Here is a 19,408-nt window from a genome sequence, read left to right on the forward strand (position 1 = left end):
AGCTCCCTCCTCCCATCCTCACCACGTTCTACAGAGGAACCATAGAGAGCGTGCTGACCATCTCCATCTGGTCGAGAGACTGCAACGCCAAAGACTGGAAGTCTCTGCAGAGAGTGGTCAGGACAGCAGAGAAGATCATCAGAGTTTCTCTCCCTCCCATCAGAGACTCAGAAACGCTGCCTGACAAAAGCCCAGAACATTTTGAAAGACCCCACTCATCCTAACCATGCTCTGTTCTCCCTGCTGCACTCCGGCAAGAGGTTCCGCAGCATTAAGAGCAAAACAGCCAGATTCTGCAATAGCTTTTCCCCCAAGCCATCAGACTGCTGAACAGCAAGTAGACCAGTAAAGAGCACATATTTTCTATATAGTATGTCTATTTTATTTATATGTATAGTAAGTCTTTATATTTTAAACGCACACTTTATCTTTAATTTTCTTAGCACCATGTAATTTAAAAGTATTTAATTATATGCACAATTTTAGCAAGTTTTGATATTGTCCTGTTCCTGTAAACCAGTACAACGCAATTTCGTTTTAATAGTACACTCTGTGTCTTGTTGAAATGACAATAAAGTATGTCTAAGTCTATATGAAGAGAGAAACGGTTCAATTTAACCATTATTATAAATAAATGGAAGAGCAGTGTTGGTTTATTTTGCTCTCAGTATTTAAACAGCAGAAATGTTAGTGTTTATTTGAATAATTAAACTCCTGATCCACATTAGTTTATAAAGTGAATCACATCTGGACTTACTTGGCCTTCCTGCAGTTCCTCACAGCTGGAAGCAGTCTCCGTCGTCCCTCATCTGTTGTTTTGTACTTCTTCAGGTCCAACTCATTCAGAACCTCCTCTGACATCTGCAGCATGTAGGCCAGAGCAGAGCAGTGGATCTCAGAGAGTTCCTTCTCTGATCTGTTCTCTGACTTCAGGAACTCTGTGATCTCTTGATGTACTGAGAGGTCCTTCATCTCTGTCAGACAGTGGAAGATGTTGATCATCCTTTCAGGAGAGATTTTAGAACTTCTCATCTCCTTCAGGTTGCTGATGGCTCTCTGGATGGTTTCTGGACGGATTTCTGGACGGTTGTGTGTGCGACCCAGCAGTCCTCTGACGAGTCTCTTGATTATTTTTGGACGCTTGTCTGAGCGACCCAGCAGGCCTCCTAACAGTCTCTGGTTGGACTCCAGAGAGAGGCCGTGGAGAAAGCGGACAAACAGGTCCAGGTGGCCATTTTCACTTTGGAGGGATTTCTCCATGGCTCCTTTTAGAAAGACATCCAGGGATGGGTAATCCTGATCACTGTTATACCTGTTGCTATAGTCTCCCTGCAGGAAGTCCTTCAGTACCGCTGTGTCTCTGTTGGTGTAACAGTGCAACATGTAGACTGCAGCCAGAAACTCCTGAATGCTCAGATGAACAAAGCAGTAGACTGTTTTCTGGAAGATCACACTCTCTCTTTTGAAGATCTCTGTACAAACTCCTGAGTGCACCAAGGCCTCGGTGACACCAAGACCACAGCGCTGCAGGTCTTCTTGGTAGAACATGATGTCTCCTTTCTCCAGATGTTCAAACGCCAGCCTCCCCAGCTTCAGAAGAAGCTTCCTGTCAGCCTCCGTCAGCTGCTGTGGACTCGTCTCATGTCCCTCTTTATACTTCTGCTTCTTCCTCTTGGTCTGGACCAGCAGGAAGTGTGAGTACATGTCAGTGAGGGTCTGGGGCAGCTCTCCTCTCTGGTCTGTAGTCAACATGTGGTCCAGAACTGCAGCAGTGATCCAGCAGAAGACTGGGATCAGACACATGATGTGGAGGCTCCTGGAGCTCTTGATGTGAGAGATGATTCTGCTGTACAGGTCTTCATCACTCGATCTCCTCCTGAAGTACTCCTCCTTCTGGGCGTCAGTGAAGCCTCGTACTTCTGTTACCCTGTCCACACACTCAGGAGGGATCTGATTGGCCGCTGCAGGTCTGGAAGTTATCCAGACGAGAGCCGAGGGAAGCAGCTTCCCCCTGATGAGGTTTATCAGCAGCACGTTGACTGAGGACTGCTGAGAGACATCAGACACAACCTCATTGTTTCTGAAGTCCAGAGAAAGTCTGCTTTCATCCAGGCCATCAAAGATGAGCAGCACTTTGCAGACAGCCAGCTGCTCTGCTGTGACCTTCTGTAAGGTTGGATGGAAAACATGGAGCAGCCTGAGAAGACTGTACTGCTCTCCTTTGATCAGGTTCAGCTCCCTGAAGGAGAGCGGGATCACCAGACTGACATCTTGGTTTCCCAAACCCTCGGCCCAGTCCAGAGTGAACTTCTGCACTGAGAAGGTTTTCCCAACTCCAGCGACTCCGTTGGTCAGGACCGCTCTGATGGGAGTCTGTTGGTCAGGTGAGGCTTTAAAGATGTCCTGGCACTTGAGTGGAGTGTCATGGAGGGACTCTTTCTTGGAAGCGGTCTCCAGCTGCCTCACCTCATGTTGGGTATTAACCTCTTCACTCTGGCCTTGTGTGATGTAGAGCTCAGTGAAGACGCTGTTGAGGAGGGTTTCACTTTGATCAGTTCCTTCAGTCACACGTTCACATCTCCTCCTCAGACTGATCCTATGTTCATCTAGAACCTTCTGCAGACCACTATCTGCTGAGAGAGAAGGAAACATGAGAGACTCAGAAAATGCTTTTAACCTGATAAACCCCCCATCCCCCCGGAAAAACGCATAATCTGCAGAAAACAGCGTCTGAGGGCTTCTTAATATTTAATAAACTATGAATGTTTCATATCCATGTAACAGGAAGAAACTCAGCTAACTGATGATATGAACAATGTTTAGCAAAAAAAAAACACAAGACTAACGCTGAGCCTCTGAATTAGCCCGGAGCGAAAAAATGTTAACTGGGTTTTTAATGCAGTTGGCTTTTCTTAATGGTTACATGATGCTAATGCTATGAGTTATATCTGAAGCAAATTATGTTTCTGAAGATGTGTAGTCAATTCCACCCTACAATGTAGCATAAATGTGAACTCTCATTATAGGAACAATACCGGAAACAGACGTAGGAATTATCCTCAGCTCGCTGATTGGATGTTTTAGCCGCAATGCACGTTGGGATATGGTTTTTATGTGATGTGAAATCCGAAAACATTTTTAAAAATTAAAATAATACTTTATTCCGAGTGTGCTTGCTTTTCTCTTTGGAGGTCATCACATAACGGCATTGTAATACACGGTTCGGCTGCATTAAATATTACATATCTGCCGTAGTTCTGTATTTATAGAGCCCTGATGAGAAGACTTCTAGACAAACATGAGGAACTGAAAACGTGACGTGGATCATAAATATATCAGCCATTAAACAATATCTTACATTTCTTTTCACACAATACGTCTCCTTGCAGTATCAACACTAATTCGGCTGACTTTTATATTTGATCCAATGGTAGATAGGTTATATTTACACCATAACGGTGCACAGCTGATAGAAAAGGACTTGTAGTTTTTAAAGATATTACTGATTTTCTTTGAATATAAGAATGTAAATACTGAGTTGAGCGAATAGTCAGGGGATTTGGGTGATGGGAGACACATCTATGGAATCACAATTTCAATAGCTTACCATTAAATGACGGATATACCTTTCTGTCTGTGATGTTTTACAAATCAGATATTAAAGTGTAGAAGTAAAACAGGAGAAATAGTATAGCAATATCCTGTAAAATTATGTAAAATCATGAATAAAACTAAATATCTTCAGATGTTATACATACATAAGTGTCCTACACTAATAATACAAAGTTATTATTATTATGCTGTGTGTACCTTGTGTGCACCGCCTAGTGGTTAAAGCACCTTGAATGAATTATTTTTGTTGAATAATGTTATTTTTGTTGAATAATGTTATTTGATGAAAAACATATTAAGAGTACATACTTTCATAGGGGGAAGTAGAAGGTCAATGATAGAAATATAGAATATAAACAATCAAGAAGATACTGTAAGTGATCTCTACAATAAAACAGTTTAGTGCACGATGTACAAAGATATTAATATGAGGAGGTGCCAAACAGACAAACTAATTAACCTTTATTAACACATTAAAGAATACTTTAGGTTAAGGTCTTCTTTCAAATAAGAAAAAAGCTTTGGGGGTATCTATCTACAGATAAATATTAAGCCTGACAAAGTACTTAACATCTAATATATTGCTTCCTGCAATGTTAACTATGTTGAAGCACTTATTTGTTTATTATTTGTTTATTATTAAACTGATATTATACATATGAATTATACTCTTATGTAGATAGAATAAGAAATCTGCAGATTATGACAGTTTAATGGTGGAGGTACACACATATTGATAGATGTCTTGTAATGCGCTGTTGAGGAACCTGTGACCCAAGTGTTTCATTCATTGCATAACTACACCGTAGTTGTGTATATGATATGTCAATAAACCTTAGAACATCTTGAAATCTTGAAAGGGATGTGCAAAATAGCAATTATATACAGTTTTTAATTAACTATTAGTAGAGAATAACGAGTCATGAATATACTTTATAGAGATCTGCAGATACATGTTTAGTCTTCTCAAGCACCAACTATGAAATATCTCTCCTGATTGTTGGCACTTGACAATCACCTTACCTGAATGTTACTCAGGTGTAACTAAAGTCTGATTTAAGGGTTGTTTATATTTCACATCATTAATCAGAATCTGCAAAGTAACTCAAATAAATGTAGTGGAGTAGAAATACCAGGTTAACCTCTGAATTGTAGTGGATAGAATTACAAAGTAACAATGAGCTCTCATGTGGGTATTAATGCTGCGCATTATGGACACAAGCGATTTTCACCCATTTAGTAATTACATGTTTTAAATGTGTACACACCAATGTGTTTCCTGTCGCCTAAACCTCCAGGGCTGTACACAGTTTAATACTGTCAACTTCTAATTTTGGGAAAAATTAAAACGTCTTTTAAAACTACGAGACAGTCGAGACGTGCCATAGAGAACATGTTGCGAAACACATTTCACACACATTTCACATCCATTTCAAAGAGCTTGACGCTCGGCGTAACCTTGGCGCACTGCCACTCCAACATCCAATCCCAGAGCTTGAAGATTAATCACGGGGTTTGTCAACGGGACTGTAGTCCCAAACGATAGCTGGGGATTATGGGTAGTGTAGTGTCTTCGGCCATCCTAAACTCTGCATTTTTTTCGGATATCTTATCGCATTAACACCTTATCCCAACGTGCATTGCGGCTAAAAACATGCAAAAACAAATTGCTAAATAAAAAGATAGAACACTGGCATGTAATTTACGTTAGAATAAATAGAATGGTTTTGAATAATAGATGAGAGTAACATCTACGTCACTTTACAGCCCCGCCCACTTTTGGGGAAACCAACGCTGTCATTTGAACGGCGATCAAGCCTGAAGCCACAGAGCTCCTTTTTTCTTAGAGGAAGTACAGAAACACTTAACTCTGGATTTGTTTTAATGTTTGAGACTGTGACGAAGGAAACTTCACTGTGGACTGACGGCTTCGGGCCTTGTAACATTGCACATGTGGTTTGGTTTGGGGGTGTTCCCCAAACCCGTTTTGTCTGTTGCTCCTGATTGTGTTCACCTGGTGCCCTGTGTTGTCTCCTCCCCCCCCACCTGTGTCTAATTGCTGATTAGTGTGTGGGTATTTAGGCTCTGTTTCCCTGTCTGTGTGGGGGGTAGTGTGTGTGAGATCCTTGTGGCTGGTGACTGTGCTCACGTGAACAGCAGATTGGGGCTGTGTCATATGTTTGTGAGTAATAAATGCCCACACCGGGTTGTATTTTGGACGTTCTGCCTCTGCCTCCTTGCTTGGTCGGGCCGCTCAACGGTCAGCTTCACAGAGATACGTTCATAACACACGTAACATGGGAGAAAATACGTTTCTAGCTAAACGTAATTGAGAATACAGTTTAGTTCTGTGGGAACGTAATTTTTAGGAGACAGGGTTGTAACAGCACTCGATAGCAGCGTCCATGGCAACCACCTCAGCAACGATGAAAACGTTGAATGTGTACAATTTCCTTTAGTAATCTTCATAATAACTAGCAAACTAAAGACCATGTACATCCACTGCACAAATAATCTGAAATAACAATGACATCAAAACCAAACTAACCTTAAAATAGGCATTTTCGACCGAGAATAAAACGAAGGTCGGTCATGTTTTTTTTCCTGCTGCTACAACTCAATTTGGTGTTTCCGCACCGCCGGCCGTAACACGCCTTATTTGGCCTTTCATGGCCTTTCATGGCCGTGCGTCGGCCACAGGCAGTCGGACAAAGAAATCCCTCTGATTGGCTGTTCAGCTAGCGAATCAGTGCATGAGAAGTGAAATGGTTGCTTGAGAACGTCTTCCACGAGCAACACTCAAATGGCTGAGCTCCAGTACCGCACGAAACATGTTTACGATGGACGAGAGTGAAAATGGAACGCACACGCTATTTGTTGTTTGTTTAGATCACGCAGTCTGTTCTTCTTCTCTGTCTTCCGGTTGTTGCCTCTTTTGAATGACGAATACACACTACCGCCGCCTGCTGGTAAGGAGAGTTATTGCCACTCACGCATGCGCAGTTCGTACGTGCTCGGCTGAAGTCTCCTTGCGGTGTGTTCCAGTGCGACACATGGCCAAGACGCAGGAGAACACGGCGACGCAACAGTCGGCGTCGGCGAGTTCTCTGGTGACTGCTGGGTGTGTCGGGGCCTTTACTAGTAAAGCCTAGGCTTGCAAAATCGAACAACTGCAAAAAGAACGTCAGTCAAATGTGAAGAAGATTAAAGGACGCACACAGGAAATCAAACATCTAATGAAAAATGATGAAAATGCAAAGGATGTTAAACTTAAACTGGACAAATGAATTCATCAATATGAAAATGCAAAAACAGCACATGAATCAGTTATTATGTTGCTTTCGGAAGACGAACTGGAAATACAAAATAACTGGTTTCAACAAATAACAAAACATAACAATGATTTCATGGAGGATGTACAACAATGGCTATTGGAAACTGGGAGGCCTCTATTACTACTTACTACAACTCTATATCTATCTAACACCCCTCCTCCCCTCCTCCCCTCCTCCCCCTCCTCCCCTCCTCACCTCCTCCCCTCCTCCCCTCCTCCCCTCCTCCCCTCCTCCCCCCACAATGAATATTGACCAAGCACGTTCTTGCTTGATTTGCGGGACCAGCGTTGCAGTCGGGAAGAAAAGCAATGTGGAGCGGCAGCTCACACTTCATAAGGAGTTTGACCGTGATTTTCCTTCTGGCAGAATCAACACTCACATCAGCCCCATTGAGCACATGAGGGCCAGAGTTTTACTGTGTGTGTGTTGCAACTTGCATATATATTTATTGCACTTGACGCACACACACGCATGGTGTAATTTCCACTGGGGACAGGGGGGACACTTTTCAAAATCCCGTTTGTGTCCCCCCACTTTATACATTTTTTATTTTATTTTTTTAACGCAAGCCGTCATTGCCACGGAGGAGCACACAGCCTCTCTGAGTGAGCGAGACAAAGAGAGAGAGCACACCTTTATCTATTTAACCCTCCTATTGTCTTCGTTTCCCCCCCTTACTTTGGTGTACGTGGTCAAATTTGCCGGTCTTGTTTGAACGGCTATTACATGAACACAAAAACCATTAATCATCACCAAATGTCATTTAAAACTGTAAATATTGTATTAGACTACATTTAACTTCAACATTTAAAATAAATCTACCTGGGGGAGCATGCCCCCGGACCCCCCTAGAGGATGTGAGTTCCACCCCCAAATAAAGCAGGTTAAAATAATTGAATTGCATACTTTTTCTTTTAGTAAACACTGAAAACGGGTCCCACAGACCCAAACAGCACACAAAGGTTAAAGGTCAGCATATAATAATGTTACAATGTGCTAAATATATACACTGCAAAAAACAAAAAGAGGAGTAAAAGTAGCCCCCGATTTGTTTTATTTTTTGAAAGTAGCTCTCATCCTAAAAAAAGTTGGAGACCCCTGCTCTAGACTTTTCGCTGTCCGTCATTTTGAGGGGTGGACGCCTCGTGAACTGTTAGCGCCGTGTTATGCATGCCCACTGCACCTCGCGAGAGTGCGCACAGCGTAAGGCAAATACTCACAGACATTTCAATCAATCAATCAATCAATGTTTATTTATAGCCCAATATCACAAATGTTGCATTTGTCTCAGTGGACTTCACAGTTTGTACAGAATATCAGTATGACAATACGACACCCTCTGTCCTTAGACCCTCTGTCCTTAGACCCTCTGTCCTTAGACCCTCTATCCTTAGACCTTCTGTCCTTAGACCCTCTTTCCTCAGACCCTCTGTCCTCAGATCCTCTGTCCTTAGACCCTCTGTCCTCAGACCCTCTGTCCTCAGACCCTCTGTCCTTAGACCCTCTGTCCTCAGACCCTCTGTCCTTAGACCCTCTGTCCTCAGACCCTCTGTCATCAGACCCTCTGTCCTTAGACCCTCTGTCCTCAGACCCTCTGTCCTTAGACCCTCTGTCCTTAGACCCTCTGTCCTCAGACCCTCTGTCCTCAGACCCTCTGTCCTCAGACCCTCTGTCCTCAGACCCTCTGTCCTTAGACCCTCTGTCCTCAGACCCTCTGTCCTCAGACCCTCTGTCCTTAGACCCTCTGTCCTCAGACCCTCTGTCCTTAGACCCTCTGTCCTTAGACCCTCTGTCCTTAGAGCCTCACATCGTACAAGGAAAAACTTCCAGAGAAAACCCACAGTTTAAAGGGAACATGGGAGAAACCTCAGGGAGAGCGACAGAGGAGGGATCCCTCTCCCAGGACGGACAGATGTATTCGCCAAAGTTAGTTTTGGAATCGGTATCATTTCCTTTTGGGCGGCCATCCATAACAAGACATAACACCGGAGCCCCGCTGCGGAGAAACTTTGGCGCTGTTCTGAGTTTGTTCTAATCTGTCAAAATGAAGGACGGCTTCCAGATTTTTCAGTCATTGTTAAAAATAATCCGTCATAGACGGAAAATATTCGGTTAACGCGACCTCTGGTAGGCAGCCCCCAGGGGATCAACTAATTGTTCTATATCATCTAATGGCATGCAGTCATATTTTTAAATGGGACAAAGGGAAATACAGTTTGTACCATTAAACCAACCAATCATAACCACCACAGACAGAGCTGTCACTAACATTGATTCAGCTCCCCTAATACCAAATTCAGGCATCAGGAATCTTCAGATCCAGTAGCTGCCACAAGCAACAGTGACAAGTGCAAAATATTTTCAGTCATGGAAAAACAAAATGAGTAACCACTTTATGAATCCAGCAACAGTGTCTATCATCCATGCCCAGTGTTGGGTGTAACGCGTTACAAAGTACTTTTTACTTTTTACGTTACTGTAACGCGTTACAAAGTAATGCGTTACAGTAACGTAAAAAGTAAAAAGTAGTGTAACGCGCTACTACGGAAAATTTGGTAACGTAGTTTCTTCTTCAATTCGCCGCAACGTTACTTTTCCCAGGGAGAGTGACAGTGCCTACTCAGCTGTGTGCTTACGCATTAGGCACGAGCTCTCATTCCACACTGTACGTGATAGAGGCTGGCCGCTGGTGGTGGCATGAAGACTGAAGAGCAGCAAGCGAGAAGCAGGCGCAGCCAACGCTAACATTCGAGGGATGGAGGTATTCCCATTACTTCGAACTTGTTGAAACTAAGGGGGAAAATGTGAGTATAAGGTGTAAGTTGTGCCCTGGCCAGAAACTTGTGTCCACTGCCGTTAACTCAACAGCCGTTAACTCCACTGCCGTTAACTCCACTGCCGTTAACTCCACTGCCGTTAACTCCACTGCCAACCTCACCAAGCATTTGAAAGGAAAACATGCTAGCATGAAGCTAGTAGCTCAAGATCCCCGGGGAAATGATGATATTTCGAGTCCAAGCCTATTTAGTAGCCTATTGATATGATTTGCACTAGCTGTGCACCTATTTTGGGGCTAGTCTGTAACCCTTAATGATTATGATTGTATATTGATATTGTTTGATATTATTGTTTAGTGGTGGTGTTCACGCCTATAGCCCAATGTTTTGTTAAGTGCTCTGTGGCATTTTTTTATAATAAAGAGCACAAAAGACATATCTGTTCTGTCCTCCATAGTAGAACTTTATGTAAGCCGACACATTTAGCAACAGAGATGGAGTTCTGCCCAAAGTCGAGCAACATAAAAGTAACGTAAAAGTAACGAATAACGTAAAAAGTTACTTTCCTTGGAGGGTAACTAAGTAAAGTAAGGGATTACTTTTTTAAAGAAGTAACGAGTAACGAGCAAACACTACTTTTTAAAAGTAACTTCCCCAACACTGTCCATGCCCAAGAAAGACATTCCAGTGTTTTACATTTGTACCAAAAAATGCGCTCGTGGATCTCACATCTCTGCTCGTGGATCTCAAATCTCTGCTCGTGGATCTCACATCTCTGCTCGTGGATCTCAAATCTCTGCTCGCGGATCTCAAATCTCTGCTCGCGGATCTCAAATCTCTGCTCGCGGATCTCAAATCTCTGCTCGCGGATCTCAAATCTCTGCTCGTGGATCTCAAATCTCTGCTCGTGGATCTCAAATCTCTGCTCGTGGATCTCAAATCTCTGCTCGTGGATCTCAAATCTCTGCTCGTGGATCTCAAATCTCTGCTCGTGGATCTCAAATCTCTGCTCGTGGATCTCAAATCTCTGCTCGTGGATCTCAAATCTCTGCTCGTGGATCTCAAATCTCTGCTCGTGGATCTCAAATCTCTGCTCGGGATCTCAAATCTCTGCTCGCGGATCTCAAATCTCTGCTCGCGGATCTCAAATCTCTGCTCGCTGGATCTCAAATCTCTGCTCGTGGATCTCAAATCTCTGCTCGTGGATCTCACATCTCTGCTCGTGGATCTCAAATCTCTGCTCGTGGATCTCAAATCTCTGCTCGTGGATCTCAAATCTCTGCTCGTGGATCTCAAATCTCTGCTCGTGGATCTCAAATCTCTGCTCGTGGATCTCAAATCTCTGCTCGTGGATCTCAAATCTCTGCTCGTGGATCTCAAATCTCTGCTCGCGGATCTCAAATCTCTGCTCGCGGATCTCAAATCTCTGCTCGCGGATCTCAAATCTCTGCTCGCGGATCTCAAATCTCTGCTCGCGGATCTCAAATCTCTGCTCGCGGATCTCAAATCTCTGCTCGCGGATCTCAAATCTCTGCTCGTGGATCTCAAATCTCTGCTCGCGGATCTCAAATCTCTGCTCGTGGATCTCAAATCTCTGCTCGCGGATCTCAAATCTCTGCTCGTGGATCTCAAATCTCTGCTCGTGGATCTCAAATCTCTGCTCGTGGATCTCAAATCTCTGCTCGTAGATCTCAAATCTCTGCTCGTGGATCTCAAATCTCTGCTCGTGGATCTCAAATCTCTGCTCGCGGATCTCAAATCTCTGCTCGTGGATCTCAAATCTCTGCTCGTGGATCTCAAATCTCTGCTCGTGGATCTCAAATCTCTGCTCGTAGATCTCAAATCTCTGCTCGTGGATCTCAAATCTCTGCTCGTGGATCGTCTTTTTACACACACGGAATTTTGAGACATATGTTCCGCCGGTCTCGGCTAAAATCTACTCGTGTCACTCGGTGATTTTCGGAATCCACTTGATGGCATTTCCGCATGGTTTAAGCAAGAGCATGATGGTTTGTTTCATGCTCTGTTTTTTTAATGAACAGCGGAACGTTAGATGCATTCTTCATCACCATCATCATCATGTTATAGTGATACACTAGTTTGTGTTGGTTTATTGGTTCAACTTTCTTCATTGTTTGTTGTGTATTCAGTCAAGCCAGTGAAAGTTACAAAGCACTTCACATCTTAGTAATCGGCCTAGTTTTACCTTACCAGTGCAGTGGATGTAGGTCAGCCTTCATAGTAAGGCTACATTACATGTTATAATATTCATCGTGTCCTTTCTACTGCCCAGAGATATCTGTTATTGGAATATATGGTGTGTCTGTCATAAACATTCGTGCAACTATCCTATCTTTGTTCTAAAGAGAATGATGGAATAAAAGTGTTGAGATGTTCTCAAGAGTTTTCACAGCTCTTTAGTTTTTATTGAAACAATGAAGTGATAAGGACAGAAAACTGTTCCGTGATGATTTCTTTAGGTTTTAGCTTTAGGAATGAAGATTACATTTTGTGAGGAAACCTTTCCACCAATAATTCCTTTAAGTGTATTCATTAACTGAAATCAGATTACTTGTTTTTAAAAATAGCGCTAAATACAGTTAGTTTTGTGTTCTGTTACAAATCTAACCTGCTTGTAACACAAGTTAGATACACAATTTGAAAAAGAATAGAATAAGCAAGTGGATAAAAGATGAATCTATAGTGGTTCCTTGTTTTGCTTTTTGACTTAGAACTGAAGTAAAGGTAAGAAGTAAAGAAGGAAGACCTTTTTGGTTTCAAATGTAAGAAGATTTTAAAGATGAAGTTTATTTTATTTTCCTGACTAGAATTTTAGAAGCAAAACGTCAACTAGAATGTAGTTGTACTACTTTTAATGAAGTAAAGGATCTGAGCAGACTACTACCATTAGTGTACATGTTTCAGCATTCCTGACCATAGAGACACTCAGCCGTTTTATTTTGTAACCCTTTGGGGGAGAGATTTAAATTGAGTTTTTCTCCAGTAGCTGATTGGCTGTGATTACAGCAGCACTGGATAGTTGTGCGCCACCTTTGGGTTGTACTCTGGATCAGTGTGTTGGTGAAGAGTTGCTCACTACAGAAACAGAAGAACTGTGCAAAGAACGCATCTCTGAGGAGGGTTTGACATTTTGCTTGGGCCTCGTTGTCAAGGCAACAGTGGTGTGAAGAGGAACTGCAGTTTTTGGGGATTCCTGCTGTGCAGAGGACAACGTGTGTCTGCTGATTGTACCAGAGATGGGGACTCGAGTTTGTGACTCGGACTCGAGTCGCGCTTAAGTCGCACACACAGAGACTTCAGACTTGACTTGGACTCCTGCTCAAAAGACTTCAGACTCGACTTGGACTCGTGTTTTGGGACTCGTGAACAATCATTGTGTTTTCTATTTTTGGCGTATTAAAGGTGGGGTAGGTAAGTTTGAGAAACCGGCTCGAGATCGCTAGAATTTGAAAATACACAACCGGAGAAAATCTGCCACTTCCTCACAGAGCCCCTCCTCCAACACACACGAACGCGCACATGACCAATGAGGGCACGAGATAAATTTGTGCCCCGATGGGAGGCTGACAGACAGGTAGGCCATCCAGTTATTTTTACAGTATTACGGCTTCCACAGATGACATTTTTTAATGGATTTTTTGTCAAAGCACTTATGGACGGTTAGCAAACATGTTTAGCTCAGCATCAGCTATGTCATGTTAACTTAGCTTGCTACTAGCTTTGTAACTGAATATTTGAAAAGATGAGTGAATGTTTGCTTGTCACACTTGTTTGCGTTGAGTGGCGTTGACATCCAACTCTTGACATGACATAAAAGAGGTCGGTAACGTTAATCATTACGTTCCGCTGCCACCATCTACTGGCTAACGTTAAACGTAGAAAAAGACATAGTTACATACATAAATACATCTGTCGGTTTATAGGCAGGTTACAGGTTTATTGTTGACCACGTAACGTTAATGTTACAGGTTTATCAGGTTACCATTACACTGGGTTTGAGTGAGAGGATAGAGGAATATGTTTATTTATAGTAGACTTAAAAGATGTCATTAGAGACCCAGTGTAATTAAACAATACGGTTGCAGAGGTCAAACTGGCCAAATGGCTAGCCTAGCCTCATGTTGAAATGTTACCAGCCACTCAATAGATTGCCATTGTTATTTGTGGCTGGTGCGTGCAACATACAGAACCAGCCACTTGCATGATTTACCAGCATCTGGCTGGTAAATGGTGTTAATGGTAGATATCTCTTTTGGAACAGGTCATGTTTTAATCTCACCAGTTCAGTATATTTCAGATAATATTGCAGCAATAGTTTTTTAGTTGCAAATGGCACAGAACAAATGTTTACTTTTAAGTACTTTTAACACAGTTTCCCTGCGGGGATTAATAAAGTATTTGTGATACTGATTTGTGATTCTGAAGTGTTTTGCTTATAAGTTGTTTGCATTTAGCTAAAGTGTGATGTTTGTCCTCACATTGCAATAGCCTGTTTAAAGTGATCATATAACAAACAACTAATCAGTACTGATACTGTATGCTAATAGATATAGGAGTGATAATAATACAGTAAATGCTTTGAATTTCTTAGATATAGCTGTGCAGTATTCTTAACAGACTGGATAGCAGCAGACAATAGAAGGCTTATTACAACCAGAAGAGACATGAGACTTTTATTTTTTAGAGACTTGAGACTTGACTTGGACTCGTGACCAAAGACTTGAGACTTGATCAAGTCTCACCCCACAAAGACTTGAGACTTGACTTGGACTCGTGACCAAAGACTTGAGACTTGACTTGGACTCGTGACCAAAGACTTGAGACTTGACTTAGACTTGCAAAAAAAGACTTGTGAACATCTCTGGATTGTACCACATTGATCCAGAGGTTCCTCCCCCCTCAGGACATCCCAGTGCCAAACAAGAGTTTCATTGATCCCACTGACTACAGCTGCAGAGGACAACGCATCACTGACTGTTCTCGTTATGACAAGATCTGAGACAGGCTTGTCTCAGAGTGTTCAGGCTCGGTAGAAATGATGCGATGATTTTACAGCATAACTGTGCAGGAGTTTTCCAGAGGGTGGTGTACAACATTATGCTTAGTGTTTGAGAAAAGAGGCTGCTTGTTTAACGATAGTCTGGAATACTGAAAAGATTAAAGTTGAATATCCTTGTTTAGCAAACAAGACATCTGATTATTATGTCACACATAATAATCTTGACATAGAAACTGTCAGAGAATAATTCTCCCTTACTCCTAAGATATTTAACTTTTCTGCCTGTTGACGTTTTATGACCAACCCTGACTCTGTTCTCTCAGTTTATGACCGGTCAACTCTCGGTCACAGAGCCTAAGAGTCAGGCAAGTGATTCAGTGTCTCCAGATGTTGGGGATATCTCCAGTGTTCCCAGCTGTTGATTAACTCTCTGTAAAATAGTTAAAAGGTCTATCTAGAGAGAGGCTGGTCAGAATTGATGTGGCAACTCTCCGGGCAGTCAGAACCTCTGGCTGCTGTGACTTGTGATGTGAAATTCTCCGGCCGATACTTGTAATAAACCACCAGTGTTTGCCATCAAAGCTCCAACTCTCCTCGTGTCTCTCTGAGTCCTGACTCTCCATTGCTGCAGAAGTTTCCCTTACAGAAACTAGCTATGGGTAAAACGTGTGGTTGTTATGCCATTGTTATCATGAACTAAAACATAAATAGGGAAATGGTATCTGGTTAAAGACGAACGGATTTCATATCCTAGAGAGGATTAGTTATATTGTGAATACTTCACAAAGTATTTACTAATGTATTTTGAAGAACAAATAACAAGGACACGAGTCCAGTTTTGTTTTGTTTTGAGATTAAATGGTCCATTACCAAAACTGTTCACCTTAGGTCTAGCTTTAGACTTTGATAGGAAAGGAGTATTTAGGCTTATTTTTATCTGACATTGTTAAAACATGTTGGCTATTCACTAGATAGACATTTGTTAAGAACATTTCTGAAGATTGAATATTTGTTCCATTTCTAATACTCCTATTTAAAAACGTAATGTTAGAGTAAAGAAGGCTGATGCTGAACTTGGAAACATGTGTTAGTGATCTGCATGTCGTAAACAAATTGATAAAATTGATTATTGTTATTATTATTGATTAATTTGGAATATTAATTAAAAAGGCCGTTATCCGCAGGTTCACTTAGGAATGCTTGCATGCACATTTGTCAGGCTTTGTGTTTCCTAGGGGCAGCACATCAATGAAGACTATTGATCATTTGTTTGTTTAAACATCTGAAGAAAATGGTGCTGCGAACACTTTGTTGCATTGTTTGACATCAAGGCAAGGCAAGGCAAGGCAAGTTTATTTATATAGCACTTTTCAACACAAGGCAATTCAAAGTGCTTTACAAAAAATGAAAGACATTCAGAAAAAGGCATTTAAAATCAGTCATTAAAAAGAAAAGCTAATAAAATAAACATGAAAAGAAAAAGTACATGGATCAAAGTTACAGTGCAGTCTAAGATATGAATAGTTCAATTAAAAGCAGCGACAAAAAGAAAAGTCTTCTTGCTGGATTTAAAAGTAGTCAGAGTTGCAGCGGACCTGCAGGTTTCTGGGAGTTTGTTCCAGATATTTGGAGCATAATAACTGAACGCTGCTTCTCCATGTTTAGTTCTGACTCTGGGGACAGAAAGCTGACCAGTCCCTGAAGACCTGAGAGATCTGGATGGTTCATCATTTAGCAGGAGGTCAGAAATGTATTTTGGGCCTAAACCATTCAGTGCTTTATAAACCAGCAGCAGTATTTAGAAATCTATTCTTTGACACACAGGAAGCCAGTGTAAAGACTTCAGAACTGGAGTGATGTGATCCACTTTCTTAGTGTCAGTGAGGACTCGAGCAGCAGCGTTCTGAATCAGCTGCAGCTTCCTAATAGATTTTTTAGTGAGACCTGTGAAGACACCATTACAGTAGTCGAGCCTACTGAAGATAAAAGCATGGACAATTTTTTCAGATCCTGCTGTGACATTAGTCTTTTAATCCTAGATATATTCTTTAGGTGATAGTAGGCTGATTTAGTAACTGTTTTAATGTGACTGTTGAAACTCAGGTCAGAGTCCATGACTACACCTAGATTTCTGGCTTTATCTGTTGTTTTGAACATTGCAGACTGAAGCTCAGCGCTAACTTTTATACGTTCTGCCTTGGCTCCAAAAACCATTACCTCAGTTTTATCTTTGTTTAATTGGAGAAAGTTCTGACACATCCAGTCATTGATTTGTTCAATGCACTTACTCAGTGTTTGAATTGGAGCATAGTCTCCTGGTGAAATGGTTATGTAAATGTGTGTGTCATCTGCATAGCTATGGTAACTTATTTTGTTGTTCTTCATTATCTGAGCCAGTGGTAGCATGTAGATGTTAAAGAGAAGAGGCCCCAAGATGGAGCCTTGAGGAACCCCACATGTCATATTTGTCAACTCAGATGTGTATTTACCTTTAGAAACAAAGTTGTTTCTGTCCTTTAAGTAGGATTCAAACCAATTTAGAACTGTTTCCGAAAGTCCCACCCAGTTCTCCAGTCGGTCTAGTAATATGCTGTGGTCAACAGTGTCAAACGCAGCACTGAGATCTAATAATACTAACACTGAAGTTCTGCCACTGTCTGTGTTTAAGTGGATGTCATTAAAGACCTTTACAAGAGCAGTCTCAGTGCTGTGGTTTGGACGAAAGCCTGACTGGAACACATCCAAACAGTTATTTAAATGCAAGAAATTACTCAACTGTTGAAAAACTACTTTTTCAATGATTTTACCTAGAAATGGCAGGTTTGATATGGGCCTGTAATTGTTCATTACTGAAGCATCTAGATTATTCTTTTTTAAGAGCGGTTTAATGACTGCAGTTTTCAGGGCCTGTGGAAAAACACCTGAGTGAAGAGATTTGTTTACTATATGAAGTAGATCTGAGGCCATGCAAGGCAAAACATCTTTGAAAAATCCTGTTGGAATAATATCAAGGCAGCAGGAGGAGGATTTCAGAAGTTGTATAATGTCCTCTAGGTTTTTATCATTAATCTGATGGAATTGTGTCATGATGTCTGAATTGATGTTAAGTGGAGATAGGGACAACACATTTGCTGTTCCTGATGCAGAGGCACTGACTGCTTGTCTGATTTTCTGAATTTTGTCAGTGAAAAAGGCAAAATCATTGCACGCCCTGGTGGATAGAAATGCAGAGGCTACTGACACTGGGGGGTTAGTTAGTCTGTCGACGGTAGCAAACAAGGCACGTGCGTTGTTTTTGTTTTTGGTAATGATGTCAGAGAAGAACGATTGTCGTGCGTTTTTCAATTCCAAATGATAAAGGCCAAGTCTCTCTTTATAGATTTCAAAGTGAACCTGGAGATTTGTTTTTCGCCACCTGCGTTCAGCTTTTCGACATTCTCTTTTTTCTGTTTTCACGCTCATGGCCTTTCTCCATGGAGACATTTTCTTGACAGACACTTCCTTTACCTTAGTTGGAGCAATGGCATCTATAACATTGTAAATGTTTGAATTAGAATGATCTACTAGCTCATTTACTGAGATGTTAGCAGGGGCAAGTGTGGAAGAGAAATTCTGAGTAAACATTTCCCTAGTGTTTTCAGTTAAATATCGCTTTGTGGTTACCTCTTTTTGAACATTTTTGTGAACAGAAATAGAGCTCTCAAAGAAAACACAGGAATGATCAGAGAGTGCAACATCAGTCACCACAACCTTAGAGATATTCAGACCCTTTGAGATAATTAAGTCCAGAGTGTGCCCCTTATTGTGCGTGGGCTCCGTCACATGCTGAGTCAGTCCATAGCTATCAAGAACACAAAACAGTTCTTTAGCCCCTCTGTCCTGGGGGTTGTCAACATGGATGTTAAAATCACCAACAATGACTAGACGGTCAAAGTCAATACACACTATAGACAGCAGTTCAGTAAAGTCATCAAAAAAGCTTGCACAGTATTTGGGTGGTCTATAGATATTTAGGAGCAGAGCTCGAGAGGAGCATTTCAGCCGAAGGGCCACATATTCAAAAGAATCAAAGTTTCCATACGATGTCTTCCTGCATTGAAGGGAATCATTGAACAGAATAGCAACTCCACCCCCTTTCTTATGCATTCTTTCCTGACTCATAAAACTAAAGTTGGGAGGGGTTGATTCGATAAGAACAGCTGCACTGTTATTTTGTTCAATCCAAGTTTCTGTTAAAAACATAAAATCGAGATTGTGCTCAGTGATAAAATCATTGATTAAAAATGTTTTTCCTGCCAAAGACATTTAATAAAGCTAGTTTAGGTTTGTTAAACACACTATCAGTCATGTTTTTTGTAACAAGCTGTGGCTGACATGGAATCACTGCTAAATTAGATACACTCACACAAACGTTTGAGCGCTTCCTGTTTCTATGATTCACCGCTCTTAATCTATTACCTATCAACACAGATATCGGCAAAGCTACAGGCAGGCAGGGCCCCTGTCACAATCTTAAGGAGAACCCAAATGCAGCACTCGAGAAACCAAGGAGAATTGGTAATACACTTTATTGGAGATTCCACTGGATCTGAGGAATTCCAACCGAGCAGTTTAACGCACCGGAGGACAGCGGGCAGAAGGTGAGTCAGGGACAGGCAGAGAGT

General features: G+C 41.7%; 1 protein-coding gene across 1 annotated transcript in view; it reads right to left on the reverse strand.

Annotated features, from left to right (window-relative positions):
- Positions 1-19,408, reverse strand: part of LOC117558541 (NACHT, LRR and PYD domains-containing protein 14-like) — a gene marked incomplete at its 3' end in the record, with an annotated part of 94,565 nt that overhangs the window by 61,740 nt on the left and 13,417 nt on the right. The window contains exon 5 of the mRNA XM_034234789.1: positions 758-2,630. Coding sequence (XP_034090680.1) covers positions 758-2,630 — 1,873 coding nt within the window. The remainder of the gene's footprint in view (positions 1-757; positions 2,631-19,408) is intronic.

Source organism: Gymnodraco acuticeps, unplaced genomic scaffold (assembly GCF_902827175.1).
Source record: "Gymnodraco acuticeps unplaced genomic scaffold, fGymAcu1.1, whole genome shotgun sequence".
NCBI lineage: Eukaryota > Metazoa > Chordata > Actinopteri > Perciformes > Bathydraconidae > Gymnodraco > Gymnodraco acuticeps.